Genomic DNA, 17,911 nt, shown 5'->3' with positions numbered 1-17,911 from the left:
CAGGAGTACACGCCTGGCTGCTGGCTCCCGTATTTTGGGGAGTGGAATGCGCAGGGCGTGTCTTAACTGCCGGCTGGCGCCGCAATTCCGCGAGAGGCGCCTCGCGACACAGTATAAGGCACGCTACGGCACGTCCCGTCCTGACGCACGGTCGGGCGACAGGGACAGGAATGCCTTCCTGCGCATTTCTGCTCCACAGGGACGCGCGGGTGTCGCATTTGTCACCGCGCGGCGACGTCTTCTTTGCTCTTAGCCGCGCCTGGGGAAGCCCGCGGCAACCACTCTACCTGCAGCCGCCACTACGTCAGACCCCCCACCCCCACCCCCACCCCTCCCCCACTCGTCTCGCACATACGTACTCACCTCAGCCGTGCGCCACCGACAGCCAGCAGTCCTGAGTGCACTTTGTAACGACACAGTTGATTGGAGACATTAACCCTTTAATGTATAGTGTAGCTGATCAGCTACAGACTCCATTTCTTCCATGTATCCTATACTGAGCAACGTTTTGTAAAATTCCATCTGCCGGACGGTGCTGCCATCTCTGCGACGTATTGACAATGAACGCGGCCTCATTTTAAAACAATGCGCGTGTTTCTGTCTCTTTGCAGTCCGGAGAAAAAAAAATCGGAGGCATCAGAACTTGAATGCGCCTTGTAGTTAAGGGGGGGGGGGGGGGGGGTAGGAAGTTAAACGGGCCGACTTGGAACAGGAGAGGCACCACAGGACATTTTAATTTGCAGTGTCTATACTTTTACAAATAAATTCATAAAACTTTGTCAGCATGACCAGGAAGGATTCAGAATTCACACTCATAGCAGTGGAAGTTCTAAAACATAACGAAGTAATTTTTTTTACGTGTGAAATTGTATCATTTTTTTCACTTACTAATGACAGCATTTGTTGCTATAGGTACACATTTCTTCATAAGTAAAAGAGATTCTTCGATGAATTTTGCACAGCACACAAACCATACATAAAGGTGAATGAAACACTAGAATTTTCCAAATCTATTAAAAACTATGGTAAAAATTGAAATAATTAACTATTAAATTTGTGTTTTTTTCTAAACATGAAGTTTAAAATATAACAGTTCTTTCGTTTTTTCATAAATTAAATAAATTCTAGAGTTTCACACACCTGTGAGTATGGTATGTATGCTGTGCAAAATTCATCGAAGAATCTCTCTAACTTACCAAGAAAAGTGTAGCTATAGCGACAAATGCAGCCATTAGTAAGTGAAAAAATGATGAAATTTCGCACGTAACAAAAATTTATTTTGTTGTGTTTTCGAACTTCCACTGCAATGAGTGTGGGTTGGGTTGTTTGGAGGAAGAGACCAGACAGCGAGGTCATCGGTCGCAATGAGTGTGAATCCTGAATCCTTCCTGGTGATGCTGACACTGTTTTATGAATTTATTTGTAAAAGTGTAGACACTGGAAATTAAAAGGTCATGAGATGGCTCTCCTGCTCCAAATCGGCCCGTTTGACGTCCTACCCCACTGAATGCATAGCGTAGCGTAGCTGATCAGCTACTGAGCAACATTTTGTAACAAATTCGTTACGTAGTTGAGTGTGTACACTCTACTGCAGCTGCTAAGCTGCTACTAGTTCTTCATAGCGATCGTAAATGGCAGGATGAACTGAACCAGTTAGACAATCAGCTGTGGGGATGTACTGCCGCGTGTGTGTTTTGACAGAAACTAGAGACGTTTTTTTGGTGTTTGTGCACTGACTTGTGGATTTGAAAATTACTTTTTTTATTTTGAAAACGTAAGTAGATATGGTGTAGACCTGTTGTTCCCAACAGGTGGTCTGGGGACCCCCTGAGATCCGCAAGATGCTGTTAGAGTAACAAATAATGCACTCAAAGGTCAAATTGAACTCATGTCATTAAGAACTGAAAATTAAAACTAACTGTATACTGATGGAGTACTCTGTTGTAACTGTATTTTTTCAAATAAATAATACCTTGTATGAAATTAGTGTTTTCTTATTTTTCACACATGTCTACCCAATGCAGTCTGAAGTGTAGTACACTTGAAAGACCAATACACTCACTTTTAATTTTTTCGTGTCATTTTCAGTTCATACTCAATTTTTATTTTTTTAAAGGAGTTTCTTTTACTGAACACCCTGATTTGAAGACAAAGATTTTGAGCAATAATCAAAAATTTAACAATAACAATGATGGCCAAATTGAAAAAGTTTTAAGCTCAATATTTTTTCTAAGTAGCAAAAATAGTAAACGTATGACAAGACTCTTCATTTAGCTTTTTTGATAGTGTGATATGACAAGGTACCAATCATCCTCGAGAAAATTTTGTCGGGAACGCCTGGTGTAGACAGTTAATTGAAGTGTCTTGACGATAGATTTGAAATTAGGTCTGTTTTTGGGTTTGTAGCGATTGTCAACAATAATGCTTTGTTAATTTAATTAAAAAATTTTTTTAATATAATTTTCGTAATGGAGGCACTATAAACTAAACGTGAAAGTTTTTACAGCTTGAAATAAAAAAATCACATTTAAGGGTCAACATTTGTGTAAGGCACAACTTTCAATGCTAAAAGGTACAGCATAATTTCCTTTTTTATCGCGTATTTATTAGGTCGCTTTCGTATTTGTCTGTCTGTCCGATACAAATCTTGCAATTTATTTTAAACTAAATTCTTAATAACATACAGACATCGCTTGGAACCGGATGCAGTGCAATAGTTTGAGGGTAAGAACCACCTGCCATCAACAGGAGAGAGGGCAGAGTGCAAATCCATAGAAAATCCAAAGAAGAGCTGCGCGTTTCGTCACAGGGTTATTTGGTAAGCGTGATAGCGTTACGGAGATGTTTAGCAAACTCAAGGGGCTGTGCATCGCGGTGTAGCTTGCTGTCCACGTTTCGAGAGGGTGCGTTTCTGGATGAGGTATCGAATATATTGCTTCCCCCTAGTTATACCTCCCGAGGAGATCACGAATGTAAAATTAGAGAGATTCGAGCGCGCACGGAGGCTTTCCGGAAAGGGAGGTAATGAAAGTGGCACGTAAAATGCCCTCCGCCACACACCGTTGGGTGGCTTGCGCAGTATAAATGTAGATGTAAAATGGGCGACAAAGAAGCATAACTAAGAGTTATAAAACTGCTGTATGCTATCGTACACTGTCTTAAATAAACATAAACTATGCTAGTTCTCCTACTAGCATTGGTCAGTTGACATCGTTTCCACATTACCTGTACGTTAGGTGTGTTGCATACCTACCAGGCGGTACCTCCTTTTGCAACGCTGAGTTTGCGTATGCGATCAGTGCCTTACTAGAAACTGGAAGCAGCAAAGAGCCTGGAAACTGAGTGAGGATGCATAAAGAACCACGTAACCTTCGGAACATTCCTATTCTACATGTTTAGCAATACTCCTGTCTGTTACTTAGCAATACACAATGTTTGTAGCAAAATTGAAACAGTCTATTGATCGATGGTCGTGTCCAGATACGCCACCATCCAGGCGAACGCCCACTCGAAATTATACAGATATTGAGTAGTACTTTTTAGTGTGACCAGCAGCTCTTTGTACTGGCTCCACTTGTCACCATGAAGTTCGTGTTCTGGAGATGGTTCTATGTGACAAACTGGCTAGCAGGGAAATTAAATATGAGGCGCGATCTAGAGTGACTGTTTTGTCATACTGCTTAAGAAGATCGCTGTCGCTCCACTATGACTTCAAAATTATTACCTATGTTCTTCCAAAATTTCAGCTCAACCTCTTCATGGTTTGTGCTCCTTGCGAAATTTCAGTTCAACCTCTTCCGTGGTTTGTGCTTGAGTTCCTGCAAAATTTCAGTTCAACCTCTTCCGTGGTTTGTGCTTGAGTTCTTGCAAAATTTCAGTTCAACCTCTTCCGTGGTTTGTGCTCGAGTTTTTGAAAAATTTCATCTGAACCTCTTCCATGTTTTCTGCTTGACTGATAAGCTCTTGAACACACACACACACACACACACACACACACACACACACACACACACACACACACACACCACTTCGTTTTTACTTGTTAGTAAATACAATTTTCCAGTGTAGCTGACGCGAAAATAATGGACTCGTTGCAACCAGTAACATGCCTTCACCCGATGTGAAAGACGCGTCGCGAACGAAACCCAACAGTAAAAGGAGAGACTTTTTCGGCTGAAATGTTGTAACAGTAAGAAAAGTGCGCCAGTCTCGGTGCGATGAGAGTTTACTGTCGTTTTCTCGCTTTTCTTAGAAATTAATCAGGCTCAGGCGGTAACTAAAAGCGCTGGAAGTGTGTGAGAACTATTGGATACTGCTCTGATCGCCTCCTAGCGCCCGATAAAATGTCGTATCTGGCGCTGTGCCTTCAAAGTCTCACTTAATGTATTAGCCCGTCCCCAGGTCAGAGAATTCAGCTGCGGAACTTTGTCGTTCGCATCGGCCGTTATTCAGAAGCTGGAGACCCCTTCCAGGGAGGCAGAAATTTTCAATCTAAATTCCGTTCGGTTATTAATTTGTACGACGACGCTCATGTCAGTCGAAATAAGCGGTCGTTGCTAATACGATATTACAAAGATGGCTTCGTATTTGCTGTGACGCACACTCTAGTGGTCCTACCCGTCAAACATTAAAGTACAATGGTATGTCAAAATTTTAAACATGGCTGAAGCAGCAACAGAGGAAAATCTTCACGGTAAATGATAACAGCCAACAGCCCTAACGTAATATAGCCTGACTGACTAGAAGTTCGTTTTGTTGTCTGTTGATGCTGGTGAGATGCTCCTTTCCTGTCTTGTTTGGATTTTAAGTATGTTTGATGTTTGCTGTTCGCGGTTTTCGATGTGTATGTGTGGTTTAAATGATTCTGGTATGTTTTTTATTGACGACGACAGATGGCTTCGATTTACTACAATATTTTGTTCGTTTTCGCTAGTATGTATCGTAGTCTTAAGTTACGCAAGATTCTCGAGCATAACAATGCCTTCTCTCGTTAGTTGTGTTCCTTAGCGCAAGCTTCGTCAGCTTGACACTAGGACACAGGCAAATTGGTTTCATATTTGTTATTGTATGCAGGTGTCTTAAATGGTTTTGATATGTTTTATTTATTAAGACAGATGGTTTGAATTAGCACAACTTTTAAAATCTTGACGCCCATCACTATGCATCCCTGGGTTTTAATGTACGCGAGTGTCTCGCCATACGAGTGCCGTCTCTCGGTGAAACTGCCTGCCCTAGTGCTTTCACACCCTCTTCACGCTAGTTCACAGGCTAAGTACTGATGATATGCCGTGTTCACATCGACCTTCTTTTCATAGTTATGCTGTACAAATGGAGGTGATATATAATTTTAGCTACTGACGACGCCTTTGGCTCGATTATTTTATGTATCTCCACTGCAGGATGTGATTTTAGTAAGTTTTTGTGCTTGTAATACTATGGTAATTTTACCGTTACTTAAAGCTATAAGCTTGTTTTTCTACCGCTTGGCTGTGGTGTGTCATCTTCGTGCCGACTTTTTAGTACAGTGTTTCCAGTGAGAGTTAAGTGTTGGGCGTCTTTTCCGAAGAGTTGCGGACGGAAATCATGCTGTCGCTGGGTGTGATTTTTAAATCTCTTGCGAACAGAAACCAGACTGTCGCCGTGTTTTTTTAATTGTCTACTATTTTACAAAATAAGCAGTCTTGCATATGCGGGTGACTTAGTTGTGATGGCAGATTCGATTGAAAGTTTGCAAAGTAATATTTCAGAGCTAGATCAGAAATGTAAGGACTATGGTATGAAGATTAGCAACTCCAAAACGAAAGTAATGTCAGTGGGAAAGAAATATAAACGGATTGAGTGCCAAATAGGAGGAACAAAGTTAGAACAGGTGGACAGTTTCAAGTACTTAGGATGCATATTCTCACAGGATGGCAACATCGTGAAAGAACTGGAAGCGAGGTGTAGCAAAGCTAATGCAGTGAGCGCTCAGCTACGATCTACTCTCTTCTGCAGGAAGGAAGTCAGTACCAAGACTAAGTTATCTGTGCATCGTTCGATCTTTCGACCAACTTTGTTGTATGGGAGCGAAAGCTGGGTGGATTCAGGTTATCTTATCAACAAGGTTGAGGTTACGGATATGAAAGTAGCTAGGATGATTGCAGGTACTATTAGATGGGAACAATGGCAGGAGGGTGTCCACAATGAGGAAATCAAAGAAAAACTGGGAATGAACTCCATAGATGTAGCAGTCAGGATGAACAGGCTTAGATGGTGGGGTCATGTTACACGCATGGTAGAAGCAAGGTTACCCAAGAGACTCATGGGTTCAGCAGGAGAGGGTAGGAGGAGTCGGGGCAGACCAAGGAGAAGGTACCTGGGTTCGGTTAAGAATGATTTTGAAGCAATACGTTTAACATCAGAAGAGGAACCAATGTTAACACTGAATAGGGGATCATGGAGGAATTTTATAAGGGGGCTATGCACCAGACTGAACGCTGAAAGGCATAATCAGTCTTAAATGATGATGATTATTATTATTTTACCTGTCTGCTTCCTGCGTATTTTATTAGCACCGCCAAGACTTTGTTTTATGTTTTAACTCTCCACAATATTTCGCCGTTTTACAATTTAAGCCACCGTTTTATCGCCTGCTTTTATTGTTTACTCTTCTTATGAGTAAAAAATTCTGTAGGCTGAAGAGCAGCGTACTAAGCTGCTGCCAGCCCGCCCCCTTCGAGGGGAATCGAAATTCAAAAATGAAAAAAGTTCTCTCTCTCAGTTATGGTTCTAAGTTCTTTTGTTAATGAAGGTGTCTTCCTGTTCAGGTGTATTTTTGCTTCTGATGAAGGTATATTTAGATGTACCGAAACCGTGGCCAAGGGTTTCAATAAATTTTTATCCTGCAACTGTTTGGCTGTTATCATTTACCGTGAACGATGGTATGTGACTTATATCCTATGTGGTAGGGACTACGTACCAGCATAGGAAGTTATGACAACAGCATATCATCATGCATTTTCTAGCGCGTAGGTGGGAGCGTCATTGTGTGTCAGCTGAAGGGAGAAAGGAGAAAAGGTTGGGATTTCATTTTCTGCCGGCCGTAGATTGTCTATAGGTTTCTTAAATCACTCTACGCGAAGGCCCATGTTCCATCAAAAGAAGCCAACTCCGTTTCTGCCGGACTGAGGAAGTACACTCTGTCTCTAATGATCTCGAGAAAGCAACAAATTCTGATTCTTTCAAAAACTACTTCGTCAGTCGGCAGATCAAATAGTCCACGACAGACAGAGGCGCTTGTGAATGGCGGCAAGAGTCTCTTATACTAAGAGAAATGACTACGCGCTTCACACCGCAGCCGACGTCGGTGACTTACGAGGGCGGATATAAGCTCAGTACAGTCCGCGATCTGACACTGCTCCTGTGTTTCAAACAAACCTCCGCAGCCTTTCGCAGTCGTGGCTATGAGACTTGTGTGCTCCAGCGCTCAGCTCCCTAGATCACTGATAATAGGTCTAATAAGTGATATTTCTCCAAGCTCACGTTTCGACAACACTACAAACTTTCTTATAGAATACATTGTAACTTCGTTTTGGTCATTAAGCACAATGAATTTATTTACGAGTTATTCTAGTCCTCCAGTTAATTAATTTTCGTATTTATTATTGCTTTTACGCTCTTGTATATGTATAAGTAAAAAAATAAACGTTGGACTCCATATCACCTCAAATATTGCTTCTGTTTGTCGTTTGTTGTCTTCAATCGTAAATTGGTTTGATGCAACTTTCTAGTATAGTCTCCCCTGTGCTAGCCTTTTCATCTCTGCACATCTAATGCAACTTACATTTTTAAAAAATGGTTCAAATGGCTCTGAGCACTATGGGACTCAACATCTGAGGTCATCACTCCCCTAGAACTTAGAACTACTTAAACCTAACTAACCTAAGGACATCACACACATCCATGCCCAAGGCAGGATTCGAACTTCCGACCGTAGAAGTCACGCGGTTCCAGACTGTAGCGCCTAGAACCGCTCGGTCACAGCGGCCGGCTGTCAGTCTATATTTTATATCATCCATTACTTCGCCCATCGCCAGTTATTTTGCTTCCCAAACAGCAAAAATCATCCTCTCGTTTTGCTGTCTCATTCCCTAATCCAGATCTCCGTGCATTGTGTGATTTAATTCGAGTATATTTTGTTACCCATGTATTAGTTTTGTTGACGTTGATCTTATAACTGCTTTTCATGGCACTATCCATTTCGCTCACCTGTTCTTACAAGCCCTTTGCCGTCGCTGACAGAATTACAGTACCATCGGTAAACCGCAATCTTTCTTTTATTTTCTCCATGAACTCTAATCCTCTTTCCAAATTTATGCCTGTAGCTGTATATAATTTGAGTAGTCTCCACTCTAGGGTAGGCGAATGCAGCGCTTGTGTCGTATGACACCTTAGCTTCTCTCTAACGGGAAAGAATGAACTAAATCATATCAGTATTTGACATAAAGGATAATCTAGGAATTCGGCAAAACTGTCCTGTGCTAGGTCCTGGTGGAGAAGTTAAAATAGGTATTATTTGTAATCTCGGTGAAAGCAAATGTTTGTGTTGGAATTTAATTGATAAGTGATATTCGTACAGAAGAATGCTGAAGATTAGATGTGTAGATCACATAACTAATGAGGAGGTACTAGATAGAATAGGGGAGAAGAGGAGTTTGTGGCACAACTTGACTAGAAGAAGGGACCGGTTGGTAGGACATGTTCTGAGGCATCAGGAGATCACCAGTTTAGTATTGGAGGACAGCGTGGAGGGTAAAAATCGTAGAGGGAGACCAAGAGATGAATACACTAAGCAGATTCAGAAGGATGTAGGTTGCAGTATGTACTGGGAGATGAAGCTTGCACAGGATAGAGTAGCATGGAGAGCTGCATCGAGCCAGTCTCAGCACTGAAGACCACAACAACAAGAAGCAATATTCGTAGTTTCCTTTTTTGTTGTCTTGAAGAAGTCAGTGTGGGAATCGCTGAGGGCGTTGTTGAGGACGCAGACAGTATCACAGTTGTCAAGGAGCAGTGGTTAACCTTGTCCTGTCTTGTGTTGCAGATGGAGCGACGCAGTGCGGTCCAGGCATGTTCCGCTGTCCAGAAGGGAAGTGCATCCCCTCGCTGTGGGTCTGCAACTACCAGAAGGACTGCGAGAAGGGAGACGACGAATTCCAGTCGTGTCGTAAGTCCCGCCTCAATACAAACACTGGTGTGAACAGGAGTGCCGTTCACACCCATGATGCTCCCGGCACTGTGGCCTGGTGTGCACGGTGAAGGGTGCGTCAAAAGTGACTTGACAACTTTGGAATGATACATAAATGCACTGATATACTTTATAGAATCGATAGCTGTGTCATTTTGTAGCTAACAACATCAGCTTTGATTCACTCAGTGCGCCATAGACTTGGCCACTGTTTCTATGTTTCGATACAGTGTATCGATACGTGTAAGTGTTCCAGTGTTTCGGAACGGCTGTGGTTCACTGTTTCGAAACAGTGGTGTTTCATTCAGCCCCTGCTTCGGATAACCGGACCAGATTCGATCTCGAGCCAAACACAGAAACTGTATCGTTGTTTCATAATACGGCTGTTTCAGTCCACCTGTGCTTGGAACGGACTAATTTGATCGAAACAGGGATGTTTCATTCCGCTCTGTGTCGGCACAGGTACTGAAACACAACATACCACTTCGTGAAACACTTTCAAGAGTGTCGAAATCTTTTTGACAAGAAATAGCACGAAGCTTAAGATATCCGAAAATAAAGCTTCGTTTCTAGCTGACTGTCCTATTCCGAAATGACGTAAGATCTGCTTTATAAACACTACCAAAACTAGAAAACAACGCATACTCTTCACATTCAAAATAATATGTGAAAATCATTTAGTTAAATTACACTTTTTTATAACATACCCTTCTCTGTTCATGTGCAATAATAATTAAGAATCGCAAGTAAGCCTACAACATTTTGAATAAAAAAAAGGCGTAGTGTGGCAGTTATTAGACATATACATAAATTTGATGTAAGTATAATTGCAAGCAATCTGACATATCACTGAAAGTGTAATGGTAAACGGGAAGGGCTGGGAAGCATGGTGAATTTATAGTAACGGTTCGAAACACCTGGAAAGGCAAAAAACACTGTTATATTTTGTTATTTATTCGAATTATTTGGCGTTATTTGTGAGTCTATAGTCAGTGTGCCTATTATCCACAATGATTCCCTTTGTGGGCATGGAAATTAGCAGGATGGGTATATTACCCATACTAACGGAATGTGGGAATCCCAGTAGCATATCCGTTGTTTCTGCCGTTTGCTCCCACCTCCAGTTCCGTTCGTGGTGGTTCTTCTGTCTTCAGCTATGGCTGTCCTCAGCCAACTGAAAAGTATGAAAGTCACACGACACGAAAGCAGAAAATACGAAACTGCCAAGACGTCCAAGTGATAGTTTCATACTTTCTGCGACATGATTAACGCTCTCACACCTCATTTGTGTTTATATGGACATACCTATACAGTAGACATTCAAGACGATAAAATGTGTAGGATTATTAGATTACAATAAAAACAAACTGTTCTACTGTTTCGAAACAGCGTATCGAAACATTACATTGTACTGTTTCATTTGTTTCGTAACAGTTACGTGTTTTAGTTTGCCCATCTCTAGTGTGCCAGTACCCCATTCCGCCACCGGGAGCGCCAGCGTAGTGCTCAGTCAAAATGGCTACTTTCGCTGGTGCGGGGTGTGCTGCTGTGTGTTTTGGTTTCATGAAACGAACTCTGCAACAGCTGTTCGTGTGTGTGTTCCTCACCTACCAAACAATTTAGTGCACACTGCAGTTACGCATATTACGCCCGATCTGCTGCTACGAGTTGGGAAGAAAGAGATTACCGGTGGGATGTTTGCCACATCACAAGTGGTAGTGACGTCGAATCGAAATGACGCTTGACACTTATGGGGAACTTGAGGTCGTTTACTACAAAATGACACATCTACTGATTCGGTACATTATTGAAATCTGGTTTTGCAGGACAGAGCGGATCAGGTTGTGGAAAGGAGCCAAGATCAGTTACTGTTAGTTACACAAGTACACAGAACTTTATTCCTCGAAAACACAATGCACGGCTTTCTCTTTAAAACAACAAGGATCAATTCACGGCTGAGGGCCGAAGTAACTTCCCAATAATAAGGTTTAAATAATTCCTTTTAAAACACACGGATTTAGAGACGCGGCGTAAGGCCTTACTTAAGGCGCAATAACTTACACAAACAGCTGAAGGCCTTACTTAAATAAAATTAAAATAGCTTCTCGGCTAAAACCCCAAACAGTATTTCAGGTCAGCAAAGGGCATTCATTGAAGCCAAACATTTACCATTTTCGGCTAAAAGCCATATTAAGGAAAATTTAAATTTATTCCTCGCCTGAAAGGCTAATAATATTTCAACATAATAAAACGCAACCTTTAAAGACAAGCTTCTGCACAATACAACAGGAAACATCTTTAGAAAACTAAATATCTTGAAGGCTGAAGGCACAAACAATTATTCAAAATAATTAAAAGACAAACCTTAACATAAGCATTTACACAGTACGGCTGAAGGCCATTTTAAGGTTCAAATGGCTCTGAGCACTATGGGACTTAACATCTGAGGTCATCAGTCCCCTAGAACGTAGAACTCCTTAAACCAAACTAACCTAAGAACATCACACACATCCATGCACGAGGCAGGAATCGAACCTGCGACCGTATCGGTCGCGCATCCAGACTGAAGCGCCACAACGGCCGGCTCGTTTTTAGGATTAATGAGAAACCTTACCAACAGGAATTTACAAATTACGGCTGAAAACCACAAATTTTGAAACAAACGCGGCCGAAGACCTAAATACAGAGCAAACAACAATTTTAAATGAAACATGACTGATGGCTTAATCTTAAAATACTCCGCGTAAGGTTCGGCTGAAGGCCATATACTGAACATAGAACAGACAAAATTAATACACGGCTGAAGGCCTGGCACAGTACTTGCGACAAAAGAAAATCACAATCACCAACAACAGAATAGTGGTGCTCACACAAGTGTTCCAATGGTCGGCCTGGTGGAGGAACTCCAACAACAGTTGAGGTGAGACAGGCAGCGAAGCGTAACGCTAAATAATCGGGTGGCAGCACGACCCAAGCACCAACCAACACGCTAATCAATTCCCGGCCTGTCCTCACGCAGCGGAGACTTCCTCGCTGCTCCGTCGCCAACGACCAACTCCCTACTCCAGTACGCAAACAGCATTCATCTGCTCAGCGGAAATCAAAGAAGCTACACACAGTTCCACATAAAGACTTGCTCCAAGAACTCCGACAATCGTAAAATCAAGCACCGTTGAACAACAAGGATAAATCAGAAGCAACGGTCGTGAGAGTCTTGGCTCTCCGGAGCTCACTGCAGCTCCAACCCGACTACACTGAATGTCCGTTCGGAACACAGACACTGCGACCCGGGCACACTGCCTCGGACCTGAAACCGATATTAGTGGCTAACGGACAAAAATTCTAACAATCAAGGAAGTAAGGAGCCACTAGGATCTGGCGAGGGAGCGGGGCCAAGTAACCCAACACCTTACTTCTAATGCATTTATTAAAACTAGCTAAAATACAATATACAATCCGCCAAGATAATGAATATAGGGAGAATCAAACCTTAAGAAACTAGTTCACGAAGAATTTAACATTGTACCACGCAACCTGGTACTGCGTATGCCTTAAGGGCTGAAATCGCAGAGAAAGCGTGAAAGGCCAATTCATCAAGGTACTTAATAAACAGCGCAGCCTGAAGGGCTGGCCGATGGTTAAGGTTAGGCAAGTTCTCAAAAATAGAAGACAAATCAGATTTATCAATAGTAGAATCCACATTAAGCATTAAGAACTATCATACAGCGAAGCAATTCCCTCAAATTTAGCAACCTTAAATAAATCAATTGATACTATCCAGCTTAAAACCTAGAGACAACAATACATGCATTTACTTCTAAAACGTAAACTTGCATAAAATCGAAATTTAAAAATGGAAACAAAAAAAAAAGTTGCTGAGTATGACATACAAGCAGCTGCAAGGCTACGAGTCAGTCATCGTGCCCCAATATCATGATTTACAATCTTTAGGTAGTACGAAACAAGAACAGTACAAGGTGAGCCCCGAAGAGGAATTACATGATGCCCTTCAATTACAAATCATTAAACCGCAGCGTAAAGCTGCCACATTTCACAAACTGGCGTAAAAGCCACCAGCTCAATCGACACTGTTGATACAGGCAACCATAGAAATAAAATTCACCAATCCTGTAAAATTTTCAGCCTAAAAGGGGCTGATAACATACGGTATTAAAACGATCTTTAAGATAAACGCATGCACCAACAACTTTTAAGGTATGCACAGCCACGTATTTCACAAATTTCTTTCCTTTCTCTCACATACATAGAAGACGTAGGCTTGGAACTGACTACCAAATTAGTCACAAGAATTATTAGCTAGCCACCAATACATAAGTACCTAATGAGACAGTCTCCTAGTGTGACATGACAGAGCAACAGTTCACATTAACAGCCTTTGATTCAACATGTTCCACTATCCTCGTTGTACAGCATCGACCATGCCCGGAGTGCCTGCTGCAAATTTTAACCAAGCAATTCACGCTCACGTCGACGCCTAACTGAGGAACCAGCCCAGCAGTACAAGAACAACATACACACTCTTAAGTCAAACTCCGCAAACGCAGTGCAGAACTAACATTCAACCTTCAGAACCGGCGAGCTAAACCGGTAGACTGGAAACACACAATATCGGCGGCAGCAACATAAAGGAAGTCGCAAACACCACCCTAATACGAGGCAATTGCAAGTCAAAAACACAACGGCAATAGCGAAATGCACTCAACTTCAGTCCCGGAGGAAAGCCTGCCGCCCTCAGTGCTCAAAACATTCCCGGAGCAACTCTCCTCGGCGACTCCCGCTATTCTCCGGAACAGCGACATCACAGCTCCTTATTTCAATTCTCTTCCGACAAGAACAAGCATAATCGGAGCTAACGGCTTCTCCAAGTCAGACACGCTATGCCGCAGAACCTCACGGTGGGATGAGCCGGCCGACACCACACAAACCACCGCAAGTAAGACAGACAAGCGCTTCCGGAGTCGATGGCGTACTGGCACGCTTCACGGCTCAGTCACTCCACCCCACCGACCTAGAGGGCGGGGCATGAGACGAGGACAACAGACGGCGCCGCCGCGCGGGAAAGCGCCGGCGGGAAGCCGAGGCGTAACTTGGGCGGGCGGTTAAGCGAGACGGACAGAAGCACGTCTCAGGACCCACCCACGCAAGGCAACTCTTGCCCATCGGCGGCGACATCTCTGCACGAGGAAGGAACCGACCCACGTCCGGCAAGAGGACCAACTGACGAGGCCCAGGAACGGTCAGAAGGCCAAATACACGTCGCCCAGCGAGACGACCGACCGAACGAAAACCCAGCGGCCGTTCCCGCTCCAATCTCCTTCCGCCGGACAGGTCACGTGTGTGGCCAGCTGTCGGCAACTACTGGCTGTCCGCACCTCACTGGTGCTCCGTCCCCGATTGAACTCCCCACACACGAAGGCCCGGAAATACTAACGGTGGCTCCAGAGATAGTACGACAGCGCACTTATCGATAGGCGCTGCTGCTGCCACTCACGGGCAGGTAAGACAGGAACTTAGTGACGCCAAAATAATTGAATAAGAAAGAGGCGACAGAACTATAAAAACAAGATGATGAGCAATAAACGGCGCGACCTCAGTAAATGTCTACATCATTCCAAAGTTGTAAAGTCCTTTTTGACTCACCCTGTACCCTGTATTATTAAATTTTTTCTTCGTTACTGAGCTAATTTTTTAAATCTTTTAACGATGCCACTTTGCCTTCATAATATTACAATATGAAACTTCATGGGAGATTAAAACTGTGTACCGGACCGAGACTCGAACTCGGGACCTTTGCCTTTCGCGGGCAAGTGCTCTACCATCTGAGCTTCCCAAGCATGACTCACGTCCGGTACTCACAGCTTTACTTCTGCCAGTACCTCGTCTCCTACCTTCCAAACTTCACAGAAGCTCTCCTGCGAACCTTGCAGAACCAGCACTCCTGGAAGAAAGGACATTGCGGAGACATGGCTTAGGCAGAGCCTGGGGGATGTTTCTAGAATGAAATTTTCACTGTACAGCGAAAGGCAAAGGTCCCGAGTTCGAGTCTCGGTCGGGCACACAGTTTATTCTGCTAGGAAGTTTATCAGCGCACACTCCGCTGTAGAGTGAAAATCTCATTCTAGAAACATTCCCCAGGCTCTGCCTAAGCCATGTCTCCGCAATATCCTTTCTTCCAGGAGTGCTAGTTCTGCAAGGTTCGCAGGAGAGCTTATGTGAATTTTAGAAGGTAGGAGACGAGGTAATGGCGGAATTATAGATGTGAGGAAGGGGCGTGAGTCATGCTGGGGTAGCTCAGTTGGTAGAGCGCTTGCCCGCGGAAGGGAAAGGTCCCTAGCTTGAGTCTCGGTCCGGCACACAGTTTTAATCTGCCAGGAAGTTTCATATCAGCGCACACTCCGCTGTAGAGTGAAAAATTCATTCTAATATTTCAATAATATGAAGCTTCAACTGTTTTAATATCTTCTGGCGTCGCTGTTTTGGTATAAACAACTGCATCATTTGTCAAAAGCCTTAAAGAGCAACGGTCCTATCACACTTCAATGTGGTACTCCGGATATTATCTTTACATCTGTCGATTTAGTTCGTTTAAGAGCGACGTGCTGAGTTCTGTCTGCAAGAACGTCTTGATTCCAATCGCAAGTCTGCTCCGATGCTCCGTAAGCTCGTATTTTTTTCGTTAAACGGCAGTGCGGGACCGTGTCAAATGCCTTACTGAAGTCAAAGTACACGTTATCAACCGGAGCGCCGTTGTCCACTACCTTGTGGATCTCATGGAGGAACAGAGCGAGCTGAGCTTTGCAGGATTTCTGTTTGCGGAATCCGTGTTAACTCTTATAGGGGAGATGTTCATTTTCCAAGAACGTCGTAATTCTTGAGCGTAAAACATGTCCCACAATTCTACAACAGATCGACGTCAACGATGTAGGTCTGTATGTGTACGGATCTGGCCGTCTTACGGGCTTTCCTAAAAACGGGAATGACCTGCGCTTTTTTTTTTTAGTCGCTAGGTATCTTCAGTTGCTCAAGCGATCTACGATGAATTACTACCAGAAGGGCAGCAATTTTTTTCGCATAATTTTTATATACTCTTATAGCTATCTCATCTGGTCCTCACGCCTTTCCACTACCAAGCGATTGTAGCTGCTTCTCAGTTCCGCGATCGGTGTCACCGCCAGACACCAAACTTGCTAGGTGGTAGCCTTTAAATCGGCCGCGCTCCGTTAGTATACGTCGGACCCGCGTGTGATTGCAGACCGAGCGCCGCCACAGCGCAGGTCTAGTCTAGAGAGACACCCTAGCACTCGCCCCAGTTGTACAGCCGACTTTGCTAGCGATGGTTCACTGACTACATACGCTCTCATTTGCAGAGATGACAGTTCAGCATAGCCTTCAGCTACGTCATTTGCTACGATCTAGCAAGGCGCCATATTATTGTGACTCACGTACCGTCAAGAGCGACGTTCATCATTAATGGATTAAAGTTAAGTATCAAAATAGTTACCTCCGCTTTCTGATTTCTAATTCCTTGTCATGTTGCAGACCTCACGTCAGTATAGTCCTTCCCTCCTCACGCCAGCCTGTGTGAGCTAAAACGCGTGCATTTCGGCTTCATCTAGTAACGCGGTGTTGGCTCTTCTGCCAACAAAACAATCTCAATATCAGCCAATTTCGACTTTCGCACGACGATTGAAAGCCAAGGACAGTGTTACGATCTTCCGCGGCGAAACAACTTCGGAAGACCGAATTCGGCATTTCGGCCTTCTATCTGTTATCCTGCGCCTCGGTGCCGGTGTGGTCGCTGAGAGAATGAATAGATGATTTTGGCCCACTCACTGATTTTACGTAAGACGAAAATCTCTCAGGGTTTTTACTCAGGTCGGCTGACAACGTCTTACTTTCAGAATCATTATCTGGTGCATTTTCGAAGTGGGAGACAACAGCAGAAAAGGGATTTTTTCGGTCCATTATGAGCTCTCCATCAGTGGCTTGGGGTGGGCGAGGTCGTTGGAAGTAGGCAGCAAAGTGGATTGAAATCAGAAGCACGGAACAGCTCAGGGAGGAATGTAACGGGCGCAGCGCAGCTAACAGCTAGCTACTAGGTACCTACTCTCCGTCCACATCGTCCAGATGGGCGACGCCGTAGCAGCGGCCAATGAACCGACAGCCGCCCAGACCTGTTGCACGGGCTCTCTCTCTCTCTCTCTCTCTCTCTCTCTCTCTCTCTCAATGTCACGCCGTGCGCTTCCGTAACGGTTCCCTTCCTGCTCCTCTTCCGCCGTCTCAGCGCCTTTACACTTACTGTGAGAGTCTAGAATGTATTTAATTTATGAAAAAATAAATGAGCTGTTACATTTTAAATTTCATGTTTAGAAAAAACTCTAATTTTATAGTTAATTATCTCTATTTTTATCGCATTTTTTAATAGATTAGGAAAATTGTAGAGTTTCATAAACCTGTAAGTATGGTTTGCATGCTCTGCAAAATTTATCGAAGAATCTCTTTTACTTATGAAGAAAAGTGTACCTATAGCAAGAAATGCGGCCAATGGCAAGTGAAATTTCACATGAAAAAAAAAAATGAATTTTGCTATGTTTTTCAACTTCCGCTGCTATGAGTGTGAATCTTGAATCCTTACTGGTCATGCTGACAAAGTTTTACGAATTT

The 17,911-nt window shown here is 43.5% G+C and overlaps 1 protein-coding gene across 1 annotated transcript in view; it reads left to right on the top strand.

Moving 5' to 3' along the window:
- The window catches only part of LOC126355878 (low-density lipoprotein receptor-related protein 2), a 1,254,105-nt gene that overhangs the window by 1,043,872 nt on the left and 192,322 nt on the right, over window positions 1-17,911 (top strand). Inside the window, exon 2 of the mRNA XM_050006377.1 lies at window positions 9,083-9,205. Coding sequence (XP_049862334.1) covers window positions 9,083-9,205 — 123 coding nt within the window. The remainder of the gene's footprint in view (window positions 1-9,082; window positions 9,206-17,911) is intronic.

Source organism: Schistocerca gregaria, chromosome 3 (genome assembly GCF_023897955.1).
Source record: "Schistocerca gregaria isolate iqSchGreg1 chromosome 3, iqSchGreg1.2, whole genome shotgun sequence".
NCBI lineage: Eukaryota > Metazoa > Arthropoda > Insecta > Orthoptera > Acrididae > Schistocerca > Schistocerca gregaria.
The sequence above is the reverse complement of the archived record's forward strand: the minus strand, read 5'-3'. Positions and strand labels throughout refer to the sequence as shown.